The 18864-nt window shown below is 52.0% G+C and overlaps 9 protein-coding genes across 9 annotated transcripts; 6 read left to right on the top strand and 3 right to left on the bottom strand.

Annotated features, from left to right (window-relative positions):
* Positions 1 to 355: 355 nt before the first annotated feature.
* On the bottom strand, positions 356 to 3098 carry AYO21_04787 (hypothetical protein; the record flags this gene model as incomplete). Its single annotated transcript, XM_022654758.1, has 3 exons — positions 356 to 670; positions 791 to 2136; positions 2189 to 3098. The coding sequence occupies 3 exons, from the start codon at positions 3096 to 3098 to the stop codon at positions 356 to 358; spliced, it is 2571 nt and encodes an 856-aa protein (XP_022512897.1).
* A 441-nt stretch (positions 3099 to 3539) lies between these two features.
* AYO21_04786 (hypothetical protein) lies at positions 3540 to 5987 on the top strand (the record flags this gene model as incomplete). Its single annotated transcript, XM_022654757.1, has 10 exons — positions 3540 to 3576; positions 3634 to 3690; positions 3740 to 3859; positions 3907 to 4472; positions 4525 to 4639; positions 4687 to 4954; positions 5024 to 5129; positions 5177 to 5488; positions 5535 to 5682; positions 5731 to 5987. 10 exons carry the CDS (start codon positions 3540 to 3542, stop codon positions 5985 to 5987), a joined length of 1986 nt encoding a protein of 661 aa, XP_022512896.1.
* A 1030-nt stretch (positions 5988 to 7017) lies between these two features.
* On the top strand, positions 7018 to 7623 carry AYO21_04785 (hypothetical protein; the record flags this gene model as incomplete). The annotated part of the gene is made up of 1 exon (XM_022654756.1): positions 7018 to 7623. The coding sequence occupies one exon, from the start codon at positions 7018 to 7020 to the stop codon at positions 7621 to 7623; it is 606 nt and encodes a 201-aa protein (XP_022512895.1).
* Positions 7624 to 8583: 960 nt separating this feature from the next.
* AYO21_04784 (ATP-dependent Clp endopeptidase, proteolytic subunit ClpP) lies at positions 8584 to 9381 on the top strand (the record flags this gene model as incomplete). Its single annotated transcript, XM_022654755.1, has 1 exon — positions 8584 to 9381. One exon carries the CDS (start codon positions 8584 to 8586, stop codon positions 9379 to 9381), a length of 798 nt encoding a protein of 265 aa, XP_022512894.1.
* An 873-nt stretch (positions 9382 to 10254) lies between these two features.
* Positions 10255 to 11911, bottom strand: AYO21_04783 (hypothetical protein; the record flags this gene model as incomplete). The annotated part of the gene is made up of 2 exons (XM_022654754.1): positions 10255 to 11707; positions 11760 to 11911. The coding sequence occupies 2 exons, from the start codon at positions 11909 to 11911 to the stop codon at positions 10255 to 10257; spliced, it is 1605 nt and encodes a 534-aa protein (XP_022512893.1).
* A 1056-nt stretch (positions 11912 to 12967) lies between these two features.
* On the top strand, positions 12968 to 14416 carry AYO21_04782 (hypothetical protein; the record flags this gene model as incomplete). Its single annotated transcript, XM_022654753.1, has 1 exon — positions 12968 to 14416. One exon carries the CDS (start codon positions 12968 to 12970, stop codon positions 14414 to 14416), a length of 1449 nt encoding a protein of 482 aa, XP_022512892.1.
* Positions 14417 to 14733: 317 nt separating this feature from the next.
* AYO21_04781 (cytidine deaminase) lies at positions 14734 to 15411 on the top strand (the record flags this gene model as incomplete). Its single annotated transcript, XM_022654752.1, has 3 exons — positions 14734 to 14821; positions 15057 to 15335; positions 15383 to 15411. 3 exons carry the CDS (start codon positions 14734 to 14736, stop codon positions 15409 to 15411), a joined length of 396 nt encoding a protein of 131 aa, XP_022512891.1.
* A 788-nt stretch (positions 15412 to 16199) lies between these two features.
* On the bottom strand, positions 16200 to 16829 carry AYO21_04780 (hypothetical protein; the record flags this gene model as incomplete). The annotated part of the gene is made up of 2 exons (XM_022654751.1): positions 16200 to 16566; positions 16627 to 16829. The coding sequence occupies 2 exons, from the start codon at positions 16827 to 16829 to the stop codon at positions 16200 to 16202; spliced, it is 570 nt and encodes a 189-aa protein (XP_022512890.1).
* Positions 16830 to 17205: 376 nt separating this feature from the next.
* AYO21_04779 (hypothetical protein) lies at positions 17206 to 18582 on the top strand (the record flags this gene model as incomplete). The annotated part of the gene is made up of 1 exon (XM_022654750.1): positions 17206 to 18582. One exon carries the CDS (start codon positions 17206 to 17208, stop codon positions 18580 to 18582), a length of 1377 nt encoding a protein of 458 aa, XP_022512889.1.
* Between the last annotated feature and the right edge of the window lie 282 nt (positions 18583 to 18864).

Raw genomic sequence — 18864 nt, 5'->3', positions numbered from 1 at the left:
TGACGGAATTCAGAGTGTCCGAGTCGCTTAGAGCCGCGTAGTAGAATGGTTGAATATACCCTTACAAAGCATGTCGAGTCTGCAATGTAGTTCTCTCGTCCTATATATTCTTGTTTTTTCTCTTTTCTGGTAGCTGCTTTTCAACTATTTGCGCCCAAATGTGATATTGTTGGTTAGATGATAGGTTGACAATCTTGACGAGGACTCTGTGTCGATTATTCGATGTAAATTGGTCGTGATATGCTTCTGCATGGCTGATTCGATGCAGGCGCTCGATAAACATTGACTGGAAGAGCTCCATGTCGCTCAGGTTTGGTGGTGAGGGATCACTCCAAGGAGATATCTGTGAGCAGAACTAGTATCTTGGGGGTTTGTCAAGTTCAGCCAAGGTTCCCATCAGGACTGAGCCAGAGCCGGACTGTGTCTTCTTGGGAGGTTTGGCTTTGTTGATCGGCCGAGTTGATCCGCTCCTCTGAGATTCTTCAACCTCGGGTCGACTCTCTTCCCGGGATACTGGTTGGACAGTCTTCTCGTTTGGTCGGGCCTGATTGACCTCCACTGGTGTCTTCATGGCCTTGCTTTCTGCTGGCCCCGTATCGGGCGTGTTGCTCGTTCCGGACTCACCGACGACAACGCTGACGACGGCGTTTGCTTCCGTCGCCGTGGTTTTCTATGTGCTCGTTAGCTACTGGGGAGGCATTGAGCATAATAAAGTCATTGGCAGCGCATCAAGGAGACTTGCCTGTCTTTTCGAGAGCTGCTCATCCTCGACATGCTCCCCGTCTCTCACCCGCTCCTCGGGTCCACACTCAACATACTTACGCTTGGAATGATGTTCCGGTATGCCTTTCTCCGACTGGGCTCGTGTCGCCGGATCTTGTGTAAGGGTCGATGCTGGTGTGGATATGGACAACGCGGTCGACGCATGAGACCTGGAGTTGTCAGTGCCTCCAGGGCTACCATCTGCAATTTCAGGCTGGCTTTCTGTTGCTGCTTGGACCACAGAAGCCCGACTGTCCTGTTCTGGGCTGCGTTCCTGTTCGAGAGCTGGAACCTGAGCGGCTGGCTCTCGGTCGGTAATTACCGGCGATTTACAAGTATGCTGGGCTTCGTCCTCGTAAACCGAGCCAGCATCTTCGTGGGGAGTCTTCGCCTCTGTAGACAGGAGCTGCGTCTGGTCTCTTTCCGCGCTTTCAGATACATTGCGTCTCTCGCCGAGACAAATGACATCGTGGTCCACTGGTGCCCCGTTCTGCTCGGCAGTTGCTGAACACTTTGTTGTGTGCTTCTGCTTTTCTGAATTCCTGGTCGTCTCTTGACTGCCCTTTGACAGGTTTCGCCAGCAGGCTTTCTGCGCTTCCGCCTCTGCTGCCTTCTCCGTAATCTTTGTTCTAGTGCGGAGACCATAGGATTTTTTCGCAAGGTCTGTAGCCTCCCGCATTCTCAACTTCTGTTGACCTGCTTGGCTGGTGTGCGGCACTGTGCTTCCCGACATCAGTTCGCGAGGTTCGACGGACTTTCTGCTTTCCGCGTAGTGTTGCACTTCTCTGTCTGGATCCGCGTTTGCCGAATGAGAGTTGGAGATCTCCTGTGAAGTCGACTTACTGTTCCTCACAATCCAAACCGTGCCCTGGAGAATGACGTTTTTCGTATCGTAGCTCTCGCCGTCTTTATTCCCGTATCTCTCGACCATCGGTGCCACAACCAAGTCGAGAGGCTGACCCACAAGAGCTTGTGCCTCGTTGGGATTCTCTTCGTCATTTTCATCAATGCCGAGAGCTTGGTGTAGCTGAAATCGACCGTCATCCCAGGTGAATTTTGGCTTGGACAGGTCGTCTAGAAAGACGAACTGGATGTTTGGATACTGCATGTTGAGAACACACGACAACCGCATAGCTTTCTCTACAACATCAAACACTTGATGGTCCCTCCCGTCTCGCTCCTCATTTGTAACATCTCGAAATAGGATACCCATTTTTTGGATGAGACTCGACGCTATATGCTTGCATCGTTCTTTTTGCGCAAAGTCCATGGCTTGCTGTGTTCGAGATTTAACCCAATGATTTTCCACTGCTGGACTATCGCTGATGGCGCGGAGAATTGTAACCCTCACCTTATGCTGGGAATCGGGAGACTCTGTTCTGCGTTAGCTGTTTGACGACACATATAACGAACTGCACAAACTCACTCTTCTCGGCACCATTCATAACCTCATTTAATATCACTTCAATCAGATCGACGTCTCGACCATGTAGACCTAACTGGAGGTGTGCAAAAGGCCTGGCAAATGTTTCGGCGCAAATCTCCTTGTTGATGAATGCACTCAAGACTATCCTCGGCGGGATCGTCGCGTGCTGGACCGCTAGCAGGAGCTTTTCAGTGGCAAAAGGTCTCGTCATTGTGCTCGAGAGGCTTGAGAAGACCTCCAACACTGTTGCCCGGTCGACTTCGCGCCAATCTGAAACGCTCCATGTCCTTGAGAGATCCCCAACATCGCGGAATATATCCCTGAATTTGTTTTCCAGATCGGGATCCAGTTCAACCTCTTCCTTGTCTTTGGACATAAGCCCCAGCCGATCGTTCAAATAGCTGTCTACCTGTCGCTTTAGCTCTCTGATTTCCGCCCGCGCTGAATCCAAATCCTTCTTGTGTTTCAGCGTTTTCTGCTTTTCCCTGCGAACTTCCTTCTCCCACTGCCGCTCTGGACTAGCTGTAGCATTTATCCCCTTAAAGGAGGGTATTGAAGACGGATTTTCTTTCTTTCGTCGGTCCAATTCCTTCTTGTCTTTTGGAGGATCTTGTTTCTTTCCTCGATTCCCCTTGGTCACCCTGCCTGTGGGGGGTGCGGGTTTTCCGTAGCTGGGATCTGATCCACTGCTATCACTGAAGTCTTCGTCATCTGACCCAGCAGTGTTGTTAACCAAGGTGCCTGATTTCCTTGGTGGTGGAGGGTCTCTACTTCTCGTTCTGCCCTGGGAACGAAGTAACATTTTTGCGGAAGTCGTGCCAGCAGTCAGTGATGCCGACGATGTTTCTTGCACTCGGCTCGGTCTCTCGACTTCCGGATTGCTACCACTCTTTGCAGGTGCCATAGTCATTCTGAAGTGTTGCTAATTGTGTTGTAATGACATAGAGAAGTGAAAGCGACCTGGCACGCCTGTAACAGATTACCTCTGCTGTCCGGTAAAGAGAGAGATAACAAAGTAGATGATAGTGTAAGTCAGGATCAAGGTATACTGAGAGATGTGCTTCCGGCAGTGTGATGATTGTGAGTTGATCTGAGGAGAGATAGAATCCTCATCTGAGCGATAGACAATTCCATCTTGAGGTAAGCCTTTCGAAGCATGTGAAAGTGGCTCATCTCTAACATATAAAACCAATTCTCCTTCCTCTCCAATCTCTTTTTCTTCGTGCACCGTCGTACTCTCTTTGCTCCGGAGTAGCTTCATTATCCGATAACTTGCCTCCCACAAGCGCCCATATCTCAGATTGCTTTGTGCTATCTCATCATCCCTAGGCCAGCATTTGGTTCCACCAACATGGCGCCAGCATACAAACCCTTGGGGATCCGAGACCGTATGTCAATCGGGCATTGTTCGTACTCCGATCAACTGACATCAATCTCAATCCCAGGGAGAGGCAAAGTTCAGGCTCCCGGTAGGACACCAACTTCGAAGAGGAAACGTGAAGGTGAGTGTGATACGGAGCAGATTTCAAACCGGACTGACCTGTGGTGGAGACCGAGGCAGTCGGAAAAAGAAGGCAGCAAAACCCCAGCGAACGCCAGAAGACCCCGATAAGCCCAAAAAGACTCAGGAGTTCTTGAGTGTAGGACTGGACATTGGAACAACAGCTTCAGGTATGTGTCCAATGGGTTGTTTGATATTTGTGTGCTAAAGATCCCAGCCATTGCGTATGCGGCAAGCATCGCGTCACCAGAGGAGATTTGCGTTCTTGACAACTATGAAGGCCACGTTGTTGTGAAGGTGCCAACAAGAATGGCTTATGCCGCGGAAAACGACTTCAGGACAGATAAATGGGGCTTTCAGGTGAAGAGCGGAATGCAGATTTGCAACTGGCCGAAGCTCCGACTCGACGAAAACACGAACAAGGGAGATTTCGACGATCCTCTGCTTCAGCAGGCCATTGGGGAGGGTCTCATGCACATACCTGATGGGAAGACTGCCTCCGAGGTTATCGAGGACTTTGTCTCCAACCTCCGAGAATACTGGCTTCAACGTTTGGACAACACCATCCTCGAGACGGCCGTAAAGCATGCCCGGAAACGCATCTGCGTTCCAGTTCCGACCACATGGTCGCCAGCGGCTCGGGAAGCCACTCGTCAGGCGGCAATTAAAGCCGGATTTGGGGAGGGTAAGCGTGACGAGATTATCATCATCGATGAGAGCGAAGCGGCTGCTCTGGATGTGATTAAATCGCTGGAAAAATCTTCCGATGCAGATCAGTTGGAGGTAAGTGCGGTCTCGTGGATTTCGACCCGAGTATTATCTGACAAGAAGGTAGGAGGGAGTGTGTGTCATGGTGATAGACTGTGGAGGAGGCACAATCGACAGTGCTTCGTACAAAATAACCTCTTCCAAGCCTTTGCAGCTAGAGGAGGCTTGTGCTGGCGAAGGTGGTATTGCCGACTGATGCCCAAAGGGTCGTTGCTGACATCAAATTCAGGTGCGAAGATAGGGGGAACAAGCATCGACCGGGCCCTCCATGCCCTGATGCAAAAACATTTTGGCGTCGCATTCAGCGGACTCCCGATCACCAAGGTAGCAGCGACCAGTCACTTCATGCGGGACTTTGAAACACACAAGCAAAAGTATGATGGCCAGACTGAGAACAAAGATCTCTGGCTCCGCCTCAATATGAAGAAACTGGATTATGAGGACGAGAACATTCGGAATCGCTATGATTTCATGGACCTGGCTGCGAAGATCACAAGGTGTTTTCTCCCGGACTTCCTCCACTGTCAGCTATTGTCTCAATCAATCGACCTGCTAACAGAAAATAGTGCCGATATGCATGATATGTTCGAGCCTGTGATCCAGAAAATATTCCACATAATTCGTGGACAAGCCTGTCGAATCGCGAAGGCCAGGCCGGCTACTTCTCTTCGAGTAAGTTGCGAAATGGTTAGACAGTCATGCGGGCTAATATGCGACAGATCATCGCAATGTGTGGGGGGCTTAGTTGTAACCCGCATATCTTCAACCAGGTCAAGGCCTTTGTCGGCAACTTGTTCGAGGATGATTCCATCAAAGTTTTCGCTCCTCGTCAGCCATTGACGGCCGTGGTTCGAGGAGCGGTGCTCGCCGCGCAGGGATGCTCGCCTATTGTGAGCCGACGATCACGGGAGTTCATTGGCACACAAATTCACCGCGCGTGGGACGAAGCCAAACATAGGCCTGAAGATAGGTTCGAGTGTCCAGAGCGTGGCTCGAGGGCCAAAAACCAGATGGAATGGATAGTCAAAAAGGTGAGCAGGATAGTCCGGCCTCCGATTATGCTAACCGCAGAAATAGGGCCAGAAGCTGAAGCCTGATATGAAGGCGAGAGTGAGATGCTATTATGTTCTGGAAAACGCGCGTGCCGAGGTCAAAGAGGCGGTGATCGATCAGGTTCTGTATAGGTGTGCAGAAGATATCGCTCCATCTCGGGTGGACGATCCTGGTGAGTTGCCTCTATTATCGTTGAAAAGAAGCTGACACAATGTAGCAGTCGAGGAGATAGGCGTGATCCGAGTGGATATTACCAACATTGCACGTTGCAAACGCGCAGAAGCCAGGACTAGTGTTAAAACCTATCCCCGCTACATTGCCATTGATGTGGATATCGAACTCACCATGTCAAGTTCCAAGGGCGTACTCGAGGCTGTAGCCAAGATCGGACGGACAAAGGTGGGAACAACCACTATTACATACTCACCGGCTCCGGCGTGGGAGCATGGTCTCATTCGAAGGGATGAGGACGAATGAGGGGATTGCTCGATCAATGACCTTGACGACTACGGACGCAACCGGCACAGAAGATCTTTGCCTCAGATGGGCTGTTTTCAGAGAGTTGAACAGCTTGAGGGGGAGGGTTGCGTTGAGAGGCTGACATGACGTTTGATCTTGGAGCAGGGCCACAATGGCAACGGCAGAGCCTTTCGACGATATGGAGCAAGATATTTTTGGAAATTCGAGCAGCCGGTCGTGCTGCGCATTGTTGTGCATGGAGCTGGACGTGTCGTGATGGAGAAGGAACTTTGTGTGCAAGTTGGCAAGCCATATTGTTTCCAACCTCAAACATGGCTGTGGTTGACCTTAGGACAGCGACGGAACAACAATATTCCTTGGTTCTAGTGGTGCTTGGCAATTTGGCAATGTTGGAGACACGTGAGAGGCTATTTACTCGGTGAGAGAGCTCGACAGGTACATCTGTACATAGCTGGCCAGATATGGCTCCTCCATTTCGGAATCTCTCAAGCAATTTATTTAGTCTCGATGAGTAAGCTGAAGCAATTCTCGATTACATGAAGCAAGGTAAAGTGGAGGGGGACAGGGAGTAGTACTAAAGCAGCCGGTCAATGACTCCATACTGGGCTGGGGATCAAAGTGAGAACCCACCCAATGCGGGATGACCCCAAATACTCATAGAGCGGCATGACTCACAGCCAGGCACGGAACTGGGGTCAAGCAAGTCGCTCCAGCAATAGTGAAACTGCGCAGTTGTGGCAGTCCAACAGCGACAACTATATGAGAGCTTCTTCATCACAGAGAGCTCTCATACGAACGCGACAATGATACTTTGGCGTCTCCATCATTCTCTTCCACAGGTTTGGGAATGAATAATACGACCGAGAATGACGGTTCTTTCGTCCCTTCGCTCACCCTGGAACGCAGGCTCGAGATTCCAGATCAAAAGAAACACTATCTCGATTCCCTACTCCGCTTGCTGGACTCCTTGATTTTTGTCCACCTGGGTCTCCTCTATGTATGCGACAATCTTACATTCCTCCTCGTCATGCGCGCGTTGAACCAAGTGGTCCACGTTCAGCATCGGCCGGCGGCTATCACACCTGTCATCGTGGTAAACCTCATCTGTGTCGTGACACATCTCCTACAGAGCAGGTCGGGGATCAAGCGACTCCATGGAGGCATTATCGTGGACTTCGTCGGTGAAGTCCCAAGATCGCGGACATCTGTGCTGATATTGGACTTGATACTCTTTTCTCTGCAATTGGTTATGCTCGTGGCCGGGCATGAGAGACAAATTGCTTCTGGAGATGCTGTCGCACGGGAAGAGTCAGAGCCGCAGGACCTGGAGTCCGAAGAAGCCGGGCAGTTGAGGTCACGTGCTCATGCTCAAGTGGAAGAGTCAGAGGACAGGATCGAGCTGCAAAGCCTCTTGCCCGATGGGAGGGGGGAAGACGGTCCAGCCCACCAGAAACAACCAGAATCGACACAAGATGACGACGATGTAATATTACTGGATTTGAAGAAGGGCATCAAGGCGCTACTCAGAAGACCAATTCCTGTGGCTTCGCCTACTGCCCTTGAAAATGCTCAAGCTCGTGCAAGCGTCGCCGCATTCTTGAGACTCGCTGCTGCGAGGGCAAGGGCGGGTTGAAGGCGCCGGCTCCGAACGGGGAAGATGTCAATTTGTTCGGAGTGTCCAAAGCCTGGCTAGCCATAGTTGAGCGGTATTCAATGATCCTCGAAGACATTTTCGATCCATGCTGCGGCACGATCACCTCCCAGACCATCACTCATCTCTACCGGTCATAAAGCTCAATAGTATTCAAGGGTCATGGTTGCAACTCTGGAAGGTACGCATGTTGGGGTGGTTGAGCTATCTAAACGGAGACAGTCATTCCATGGCGACACACCCGAACGACCATTTCTCATTCACCCCTCATTTGCACTCCACAATGCTGAAGTGGAAGAAATCGAGGGGACAGAAATCAAGACAGCGCTCCGTCTCAAAAGGTTGTGATATGTGTCGAGAGCTGTTATATGACTTGCCTCGCTACCCAGTCATGAATTCGACCCCCGGATGAGAAAGTCCTCGAAAATCAGGCAGCAAAGCAACGCTTTGAACTGGTAAAGCCACAGCACAATCAAACATGCAGCATCAGGGTCAACGGAGTTCCTACGACACCATATTTCTCGGCCTTGTCCGTTCCGGTATAGAATTCTCTCTTACAGGGCGTGGCCTAAGAACTGTACAGAGCATTGAGAAAAAGTACCTTGATCTGTAGAACCTAATAAGGCTCGGTTAGACACGGATATCTACTTCCCTTGTCGCTCCTGTTCGTAGCATAAATGTGAAATGTGAAGGAATGGATCGCTCTTCTGCCTGGAGCCTTATGTCCCGTTTTGTCGAGTGCTCCGCCGTGCTCAGCCTTGCGCGAGGTGGTGCAACGTCTCGGGGAAAATCAATTGTCCAAAAAGCCCAAGCCCAAGCTCCCACCTTCTACTTCGCCCATTCCTCGACAGCGCCCTTCAACTGACTGCGCTGCGACAACAGAATGCGCCATCTTCTCCGGGCAGCGCCCCAGCTATCTGCACGGGTGAGCGCGCGGGCGGGATGCAGTATTCGTGGTGCTGCGGCGCTGCAAAGCCCGGCGGTGCAGAGTCGACAATATTCGAGATCGACACCTTCGCGATCCTGGCTACCGGTTCCGTTTGTGTGAGTTGTCTAGCCTTTCTCGTTCCCGGGCCCCTGCTGGGAGAGGAAGATGAAGCTGACGTGGAGTCCGTTACTCGTTGGTATCCGTACAGCACCGAGACAGTTGCGGGCCTGACGCACACGACGGACCTTTTCTCGCGGCTGCTCAAGGAGCGCATCGTCGCTGTCTACGGCGAAGTCGACGACCGCATGGCCGCCACGGTCACCGCGTCCCTCCTGTACCTCGAGGCCGAATCTGACCGTCCCATCTCCATGTACATCAACTCACCTGGCGGGAGCGTGACGGCCGGACTCTCCATCTACGACTGCATGAACTACATCGTCCCCGAAGTGTCGACGCTCGCGCTCGGCCAAGCCGCCTCGATGGGCAGCCTGCTCCTCGCCGGCGGCGCCGCGGGCAAGCGCTACTGCCTCCCCCATTCGAGCATCATGCTCCACCAGCCCAGCGGTGGCCACTACGGCACCGCGGCGGACATTGCCATTCACGCAAAGGAGATCCTGCGGATACGTGCGCAGCTGAACGGCATCTATGAGCGCCACTTGACGGGGAAGAAAAAGATGACAGTCGACGAGATCGAGAAGATGATGGAGCGCGACTACTTTTTGAGCGCCGAGGAGGCCCTGGAGATGGGCGTCGTCGACGAGATCCTGTCCAGCAGGAAGAAAAAGCCCGAGACGACGAATGAAGAGACCTGAAGAGACAATGGGCTTTGATTTGATCAGGTTTGCGAGAAAACCAATTGTCGGGATTCAATGCCGAAAAAGATACATACAACCGGCACTTCGCCCACCTCCTTGAAACGCGATGCGGTACTCGGGCAGGGCAGTTGAATGACTGTACAACACAATGTATATGCTTCAGGCAGCAGTCCGAGGCGGTGGCCTTTTGATGTTCCAACCATCGCCTCTCAAAATTGCACAGCACTGTCGGGGATCCGGACCTCGGAAAAATCGCCACTCAGAACCAGGCTAAATGGAAAGCCGTCCCACACAAGGGCAAGGGAAGGGAATTGGCCATCCTAGGATTGGGCAAGCACAGTAGCGGAGCAGATGCTCAAAAGAACGATTAGTGGACGGAAGCTGAAGAGAACAAACCCCATCATTGATGAGAGAACTGAGATGACTACAAGGCTATGTAAAGCTCAAAAGCTCCTTCTCGAATTTCATAAAACGCTGGAGTCCTCTCACTCAGAAACACATGTATGTATAACTACACCAGATACGCAACTCACGCTTCGAACTTCGCAACACTGTTGTAAATAACGTGGCCTGCTCTGTTCCCAACTGTGGAAAAAGGTTGGCAAAATCACTTCCAGACTTTGGTGCACAAGGTTCTGTCCTCCTTGAAAATGAGATAGATAAATATATCAAGCACATGGGATGATGGGAAAAACCACGCGGGTGCAGACTGCCAATTGACGCTCACGTTCTTTTTCGAAAACCAAACTCCTTCAAAAATCGCTCAACGTTCGAACGAAGTAGAAATCGTCTCTTCATTAAATCGTGCTCATCATAAAACCTCAAGTCGAGGAAGGATGTTGTGCTTCGGGAGGCCTTTCAACGTCAATGTCACCAGGTACCCCGTCGGGCAGGCGTGGAACTCCGGCTAGGATTAGGTGATATTCGCCTCCGTTTCACCAGGAGCTTTTCGTTTTCAGTGTCGTCGTCGTCGTCGTCCTTTGATACGTCAAGTTCTTCGATTACTTGTGCTTTGGTATCCTGCTCCAACGACTCAAGCATCCTGGTCCAAAAGAAAACATCCTCGGCATCTTGCATCATGTTTGCCATGCTTTGCTGTCTCTGGCAGATCTCAATCAGAACGGATTTTGACAGCTCGTTGTTGTTCTGCACATATTTTAGTGCTGTGTTGAAACTTCGGCGTGCATCTGCATAGCGCCCCTTGGCATGTTGTTGTCGCCCAAGTCTGCGATAAGCAAGTCCTACCCGCCAGAGATCTATGCCTCCTGGAATCTCTCGCAAGGTCGTCAATCTCCGTTGGACTTGGGAACAGATCTCTTCGGCTTCATCATATTGATCCTGGGCGACAAGTCTGTAAGCTTGCAGGAGCATAAAGTAGACGGAAAGCCCAGGAGACACGGCATCAACTTCTGAGATCTGTGGTAGCCATTCTGTCAGATCTGTGTCTGGATCGTACCATAGCAGGTCCAGAGCTCGATTAAGTCGAACCTCGTACAAGAGCTTGTTACGCTTGTCGATTCGCGTCTTGAGACCGTCGTACATAGAGCGGGCAGCACGGGGGTATAGGTCTCGTAGCTGTTCAACCTCAAGTTCGCCGAAGACGCTGAAGAGGGCATGGCGGGAATCTTTTGGATCCAAAAATGTATGCGCCCATCGTCTGACACTTTTCAAGAGCAATTCGGCAAGCTGCCGGTGGCCACTGAAAGCCACCCGACCCACTTCGAAAAGTAGGGCCATCGGTATCTCGTAATACCAGGACTTGAACAATTCGGAATTCTGGAAACCTGCAAAGGCCTTTCCCCACTGTGCCCATGCGAGGTCCTGCTTCCCATTCTCGAAAAGATTGATACCTGCGGTTAGACTCGATGATAGGAGCCGCGATGCCTGGCGCCCCCGGTTATGCTGGTTAGAAGACATAACATCCCAATCACCGTGGACAAATGCATCATGTGTCCAGCCACGTAGGTTGAACAGGAATTGCTCGGCGACACTGGCAATGCGAAATCCCTCCGGCGACGGAACGACAATAGTCTGTAGTGCTTCTGTTGGCTTTGAATATGGCACTACCGCTTCAGAAGCTGGAGAAGGTGGAGGCGACGAGGCTGCCGGTGATAACTCTGAAGCAAAAGGAGAAGCTTGTGGCTGGGATGATTTGCGACTCCGTTTCCGCTTCAATGCACGTTCAGCTTTCCTCTTCAGGGAATCCAGATCCAAGTCTCTGCTGGTTTTTGGGACCTCCCCCTCCATGATCTGCTTAGCCTCGCCCTCCTTGAGGTACTTTCGCAAACCCCATTGTTTGATCTTGTTCTTATACATCTTCTCACTGAGGGGCTACGTTTAGTACCAGAATGACACTGTCTAGGGCCGGAACTCACCTTGCCCATAATCCATGGTGCTCCCTCATGATCTTCATAACCTCAGGCAGAGGACGATTGTCTTCGAGGTACAGGTGAGTGAAGATCGGTCGAAACCTCTCCCAGTCAGCTCCCGAGGGAGCGCGCCTCTGGTCTCTACCAGGAGATGCCATCAATTCAGAAATTGCTAGTTGTGCACGATTGCGGAGTCATAGAGTTGATGGGGGAGGCAAAAAGTCGAGAAGGGCGGATCGAGCACTAAATCAGAAAGACAAATCCAAAGGAGGCTCAGCGGGCTTAGTTTCCACACGAGGCTATATCGCACAGAAGAACAAGTTGAACACCAAAGGGCCGTTGAGGGCGTTGAACTCAATAGGTAAGTAGCACGAGACAAGAGGAGGGGTTAGAGATGGGAAGAAATGAGGTTCGAGATGCGGCTGACCAAAGTTCCCTGACAAGTCTGCCAAGACCCAGTTTAGCCAAGACGGCACTAGCCGCTTGCCGCTGGAACGGTCGCACGCACATGACAGAACGGCGGAAAAAGCAGCGGCAAGTTTCCGGTCTGTGTCTGACAAGGCATTAAACTCTTCATCGTTCAGAGTTGGTTGTGAGAGTCAGCTGGATGGAGGCCGCAGTTTGCTTATTCCTGGTCTCCCTAGCTCTCATGCTAATACTGTCATCTCAGCTGCTCAGACAGACCTGTCCAACCCTCCCAGGAAAAAGAAAACACCATTTCGTCAATGGGGCACCTCAACCTCTTCTTGTACGATGGCCAATTTGTTGACGGGCAGGGGATTTTAAATGACTTCCAGAGGTCAGATAGGCAGCCATTGCGACCTCTGTGACAACTTGACCAAAAGCCCTGCAAGGAACTTCGGCGCATTTAAGCCACTCAGCCAGTCACGAGCCTGCGTTTTCCGAGCCTGGCCTCCCCCCCTTTGGCAACCCTTCACACACCATTGGGAAAGTGATGGCCTCATGGCCCCCTTTGCCCCCTTTGCCCCCGTCTAATGCGTGGAGTAGTCATCCCTCCCGTTTTGTGGCTTAGCACCACCGATTCCCATCACCTTTACCTCGTACATGTCGCGTTTGGACTTCATTGTCTCTTCCCTCTTCGTCGCATACTCAAAGCACTTCACTTTACATTGTGGAAGCCACCTGCGTCCGAATTTCTCCTCTAACCCACCGGTTTCGCATCTCTTCGTCTTAGATTGGTCCGATGAACGGCCATGGTGCAAGCTGCCGACGATGTCGACCACACCCTCATATCCAACCTTGCGGCTCGTCTCCAGCATCTCGCGGACGACGTAGAGCGAGTCTACGCCACAGGATCTCGAAATGTGCGCACAGTCCTGCGGCGACAGTATATCAACACCATTCATCCAACTACTGCTCGACCGCTATGTCGACTTCTTGGCGAAGATCAACTGATGAAAGCCCTCCGTCGGTTATCACTCAAACTTGCTCTTTTCACCCTGGCCCGCGTTTACGATGAATGCCATGTTGCTTTGTGTCGAGAGATCGCCGCTGCCCGGAAAGGTGAAATTCTTTACGAGGGCTTCAGACGAAATCCGTGTGTAGATCTGCGACTTCTTGCTGATCAAATTGGGTTGCATAAGGAGGTTGTTGACGACCAAATATTGCTGGAAACCACTTTTGATGATGTGGCGCCACTACGGGCCATGTGGAAGCCTGTCCATCCTATGTCCTTCGACAACCTGTCACCGTTGCATTCTCTTTCCGATCTGTTACCCGGTGAGCAGTGGCCTAGCCATGAGTATGCCGGTATCGGTGGGGGTGGAGGCTCGGATATCATTAGTGCAAGTTTGCTGGGGCACCTATTGCGACAGCATAAGAAGCAAATGGATCTTTTGGTCTCGACTCGAACTTGGGCGACGGGATCTCAGGGTAAGAAAGGGTCAAAGTTGGGGATCAAGCGTGAGGTATACAATCACGGTGGAGCAGTGGAAGCGCACGGGCGACCTGTCGCTGGAACTTTTCGAGTGAAAAATGACACTACCGCCGAGGGCCGCGATCTCGAAGCCATCCCCCTCCCCTATCATTCCCAGATATTTATGGTCCTCGACCAGGGCGAATCTAGGTCTCAGATTTCCGAGGACGACAAGGCCGATCTTACCGATCAATTTCATGCTGTGCTGGATCAGGCTCGGCGTCCAATAGAGACTGTTCTCATAGTAGACACAGGTGGTGATGTCTTTGGCGCCGATTCCAACGGCGCCACGACGCCAGATCAAGATTATCGGGTCCAGAAAGCAATCAACCGTCTCTCACCCGAGTACAATCTCGTGACGGTGGTGGTGGCTCCAGGTGTCGACGCTCCCAATGACGCGCCGCAAAAGGCCTCAAAAGCTGGTGGTGTGGTTTATAAGCCGACGAAAGATGAGAAACTGATGCTTCTTGATCTGCTCGCGACTAAATATAGAATGGACGGATCAGACCCCAACCGATTCGGCAAGACAACACTCGCGTTGCAGGCCCGATTGCGGGGAGTGGTTGGATGGACTTCGTTGGATCTGCCACATTATGTCATTGACACGTGGGAGAATCCCTGGAACAGCTTCGTGTACATCCGGGAGTGCATGAGCGACATTATTTTGATGCCAACACCAAAGCTGCTGCCACTGATTGAGCCGACAAGGGGAAAAGGAAGCCCATAACCCCGACTGAGGAAGGACATGGGTCTCGAACTACGCACTTAGCAGCTAGCAGCTAGCAACTGAACTGGTCGTGACGGACCCATGTGGCTAGGATCAAGAGGTTGTAGGAGCTGATATAGCGACAGAAACTCCCTCTGGACTCCTGGTACGCAAGGCTGCGGAATCCTCAAAACTCTTGGCAAGGCTGCCATTGCCGACCTCGTACCATTTTATCCTCCACAACTCTGTAAAATATTAAGTTAATGCACTCTTTCCGCTGTGTCACACTTTGAGAGGCAAATCCAATACACGATATCAAGACCATAAGTGTCACTAACATGGCGAACAACACTTTCGCGCCCTTATCGGAGGATGAATTGAACAAGCTGGCCAACTTGGCAATTGGGGCTAAGGCGAAAGCATACTGTGAGTGACAACACAAAACAAAGAATCAAGAGCGGAGAAAGGCCTAAGCACTGAATTGCTGCGCGCTCCGTCGGCTCTGACCTACCCGTTCCCCGAAGAAGAGAAGAAACATGGCCTACTTTTGGGCTGAATGAAGAGAATCTTGCCCGGCCGCTGTTTCCCCAGCCATCAGCCCTTTACCGTACGTTTGTCCAGATGGATCATCTGTTAACTCTGCCCCCCATCTTCTTCTTAGGCCCGTACTCCAACTTCCGTGTCGGCGCCTCTATTCTCCTCTCGGATGGGACATTCCACACGGGCGCCAACGTCGAAGTCGCTGCCACCCCCGTGGGCATCTGCGCGGAGCGGTGCGCCATCGCCCCGATCGTGGCCTCGATGCCCCGTCCAGATATGCCCGTCATCCGCGCCATCGGGGTCGCCACGGACATCTTCCCCCCGGCCTCCCCTTGCGGGATGTGTCGACAGTTTATCAACGAGTTCGCCACCTCGCGGGACTTGCCGATCTACATGTACGGTAAGGAGGGGCTGGAGGGGGAGGTGGTGCGTATGACCATTGGGGAGCTGTTACCGATGAGTTTCGGACCGAATGATTTGGATAGGAATCCAGGGAAGAGTGAAGGGGTGGGTTTAGGGAAGATACAGGAAGGGTAGGGGAAATACACGTAGAACTACTTCATTGAGCTATACACAGTGTGTACATCCCACTAGTTGAGGAAAATTTAAAAAAAAAAAAAATGACACCCAGTCATTTCAGATGGCAAAAAGATTCAAATTCCCTAGGTCTGGCGTCTATCTTACCTTTCCCCCTCTCAACTGGTCCCTCTCCTTGGAGGGATCACCAGTTGTCTTTCACGGTAGTCCCCTGTGGGCACTGTAGCCCCAGTTGAAGCTACAGTACCCATAGGGGGGGCTACCGTGGAAGGGTCGATGGATGATATGGCCTGAGACCTTCTGCTACCTATTGGCAACAGCGAAGCTCATACCATCCACCAACCGAGGGGGAAAGGCCCCGCCCGCCAAACCCGATAGAATGTGAATCCTTTTTATCTCGGACACATATCCCCTGGACTCGAAGTGGTAGCTTTTATGAAGGTCTCTTTATATCGCTGTTCGCCCACTTCTGGGTTTATATGTTGACCAAATTTGCGCAGACATAAAATATATCCCTGTGATTTTTGTGAGTGGAGACCTGGGGACGAACCTTGGCGGGAGGAGAGTGATACTGACCGCAAGAGGTGTAGGGGAGCGGAGAATGGGTGTGGCAGTACGGGGAGCATCAACATATGGGAATGGTAATAGTAGTCGTTTTTTTCGACACTTGGCCGTCATTCATCATTCATCTCTTGTTGTCTTGGTCGTTCATCATCGTGCCAGCACCTCAAAAGACATCCTCCGGATCGACCTTGAAACTCTCCCCGTTCTCCCTGACATGGACTCGGTCCTTGTCTCGATCAAGAGGCTTTCTCATGTCTAGCGCATCCTCTCCGTCCTTCGAGACTCCAGTCGGATCATCCGAGTAGTACCTGACCACAGTGCGGTACGTCGAGTAGCCCATGCTCTGATACATTTTGATGGCGTTTTTGTTGCTCCTTCGAACAAAGAGGTCGACGAACCAGGCGTCCTGTTGGTTGCAAGCCTTCTCAAGTGACTCGCTGAGAAGCTTCCCGTACCCCAGCCGCCGATATTGTGGTGCTATGGACAGGGCCGTGATGTGGCCATGCCACGGTAAGTAATGTGGCGTTCCTCTGTAAGAGGAATCTGTCAGGGACTCTTTGTTGGGCTCGCAAGGGAAGATGGTGTCTTACTTCAAATGAGCAGGCGACGACTCCACTTTGCCGATGATATAGCCGACAATTTGGCCGTGCTCTTCGATGCATTGGAATAGCGAAGGCCATCTCATCAGATATGTCAGATAGAAGTTCAGGTCATAGTTTTCCGTGTACGGGTCGAGGTTGCATAGATTCAGATGGAACAAGTCCGACGGCTGGACTCTGCGGATGGTCGGCATTGCAACTTATTTCTTTGTTGCAAGGAGCATTGCTGTCTGGTCGAGCTGAGGGTCACGGGTGCGAAGCATCAATTTTCTCGAGGACTTTGTTGGTGATTGTGGGGAGGAATCTGTGACTCCGACGAAACGCGCCGTCCCGCGAGATGCTCTCCAACAAGCCCGCCGGTTCGCGGGCCAAAATAATACGGTCGGGTCGACCTTGACTTTGCTTTGGTACACAGTTGTCCGAACAGCAAGCACTTTCAACACACACAATTAGAGCATCCGGAACATGCTTTCAATTCTATGATACAGCTTTCTTCGTTTAGACGAGCATAGACAACCTTGCAGTCATCCATATTCCACCTTTGCAGGCCTAAACACGCGGAAAGGCAGGATGACCGCCCTATCTCCACCGACCTCCCCGACAACGCCCTCGCGAAAGCGCAGGTCGTTGCGACTTTCCGGCGTCGAAATACAATCCCAAGACGCAACGTCTCCAAGTCCCTATACCAGCGGGACCACCAATGGCACAGCGTACTCGAGGAGGTCATCGCGGACCTCGCAGACTTCATACCAGCCTCGGTCCCCGGTGACACCTCGCCCCATGTCCTCCAAGTCGTCCAGACCTCCGTCATTCTCCCAACAGCGCAGGCCGAGCCGGACAAGCATAAACAGTAACAGAAGTATAGAGCCGTACGATGACAGCAACGGGCTTGGGAATTTGGCCGACGAGCTAGAGCAGGCTTGGGACGACGAAGAGGAGGGCGAGGGCCACTCCAACTTTCTCGAGGGTTTACGAGAAGGCGAGGTGGACCAAGACTCCTCGATGGTCCGCGACATGCGAAGCCCGTACGAGGTGAACGACATGCATGATTTTGGCTTTGGGATGGTCGTACAGAGCCCGCATGGTCAATATGATGGGTCGTCTTCCACACTACGCGTCCCCCCCTCTCGACGGAATTCACAAACTCGGGAGACCAAAAAGCCTGGACATCAGAGACACGAGTCTGCTTACGACGGCTCAGATTACGGACCGGATTCAGAGGCAGACGAGGAAGACGATGCCATCCCACCGATACTACGCAAAAGAATCCGCGACATCGAGAACTTGACGCGCATGTGCGTCAACCCCGAAGACGCAGTCAGTGAGGGTGGTGGTACTGTCCGGCGAGTCATCCATGGGCTTAAGGATCTTGGTCCGCAGGCCAACATTGAGTACGGGGTCACTCAGTTGATCACAGCATATACGTCGATGGCGACTCACCGAACACACAAGACACGAGATCTGTTCTCGCAGTCGCACTCCCTGATGTACGGAGGGACTCTATGGCAAGTGCCAGAGGAGATGGTCGACTTACTCCTAGACGACATCACGAGCTTATCCTCAACGCTCCCTTTCCTTCGCCCACAGAACCCACTGCTCTCTCTCCAAATCCTGGCATCGCAAACCGACGAACTCACCCACACTCTGCGCTCGCTGACCGATCTGCTTCAAGAGTCGCGGCTCGCTGCCAGTGCTGCAACCAGGAAGCTCAAGTCGGTCCGTGACATGGTGGAGGACATGTCACTCGAGGAAGAGCTGGTGGAGAACAGCATTCTGTTAATACAGGCAGGCGATTGGGATCGAAGGTGTCGGGAGAGACAGGCGGCACGGACATGTCAGGAGGTGTGTGAGGGATTTGCGGATCGATGGGGTCTGCAGTGTGATGTGGATTTAATATCGCTTGCCGAGGGCAGGAAGCAACCTGCCCCTGTATTGGTATCTGGATGATGCTGATGGAGTTGGGAGATTTGGTTCTTGGAGCGCGGAGTCTGGCTAGGTTTGGCGAGTGACTCTATGTGCATGATGGAATGATAGGGCTAAAGTGTCGACGAGAGAGCCCTGGTTAGAACGATACGAGGCACATTGGAATGGAAATTGACCTGTATGCGTTGATGTGAGAAAGGCGCGCCGCAATAATGAGAGACGGTGGATGGGACATGAAAACAATATCCAAAATACAGAGTCGACAATCGAGCTCAAGATCCGAAAGACGTGGGCAGAGTCTGGATG

This window comes from Fonsecaea monophora, assembly GCF_001642475.1.
Source record: "Fonsecaea monophora strain CBS 269.37 chromosome Unknown Scaff28, whole genome shotgun sequence".
Taxonomy (NCBI): domain Eukaryota; kingdom Fungi; phylum Ascomycota; class Eurotiomycetes; order Chaetothyriales; family Herpotrichiellaceae; genus Fonsecaea; species Fonsecaea monophora.
This window is presented reverse-complemented; position numbering and strand designations above follow the sequence as displayed.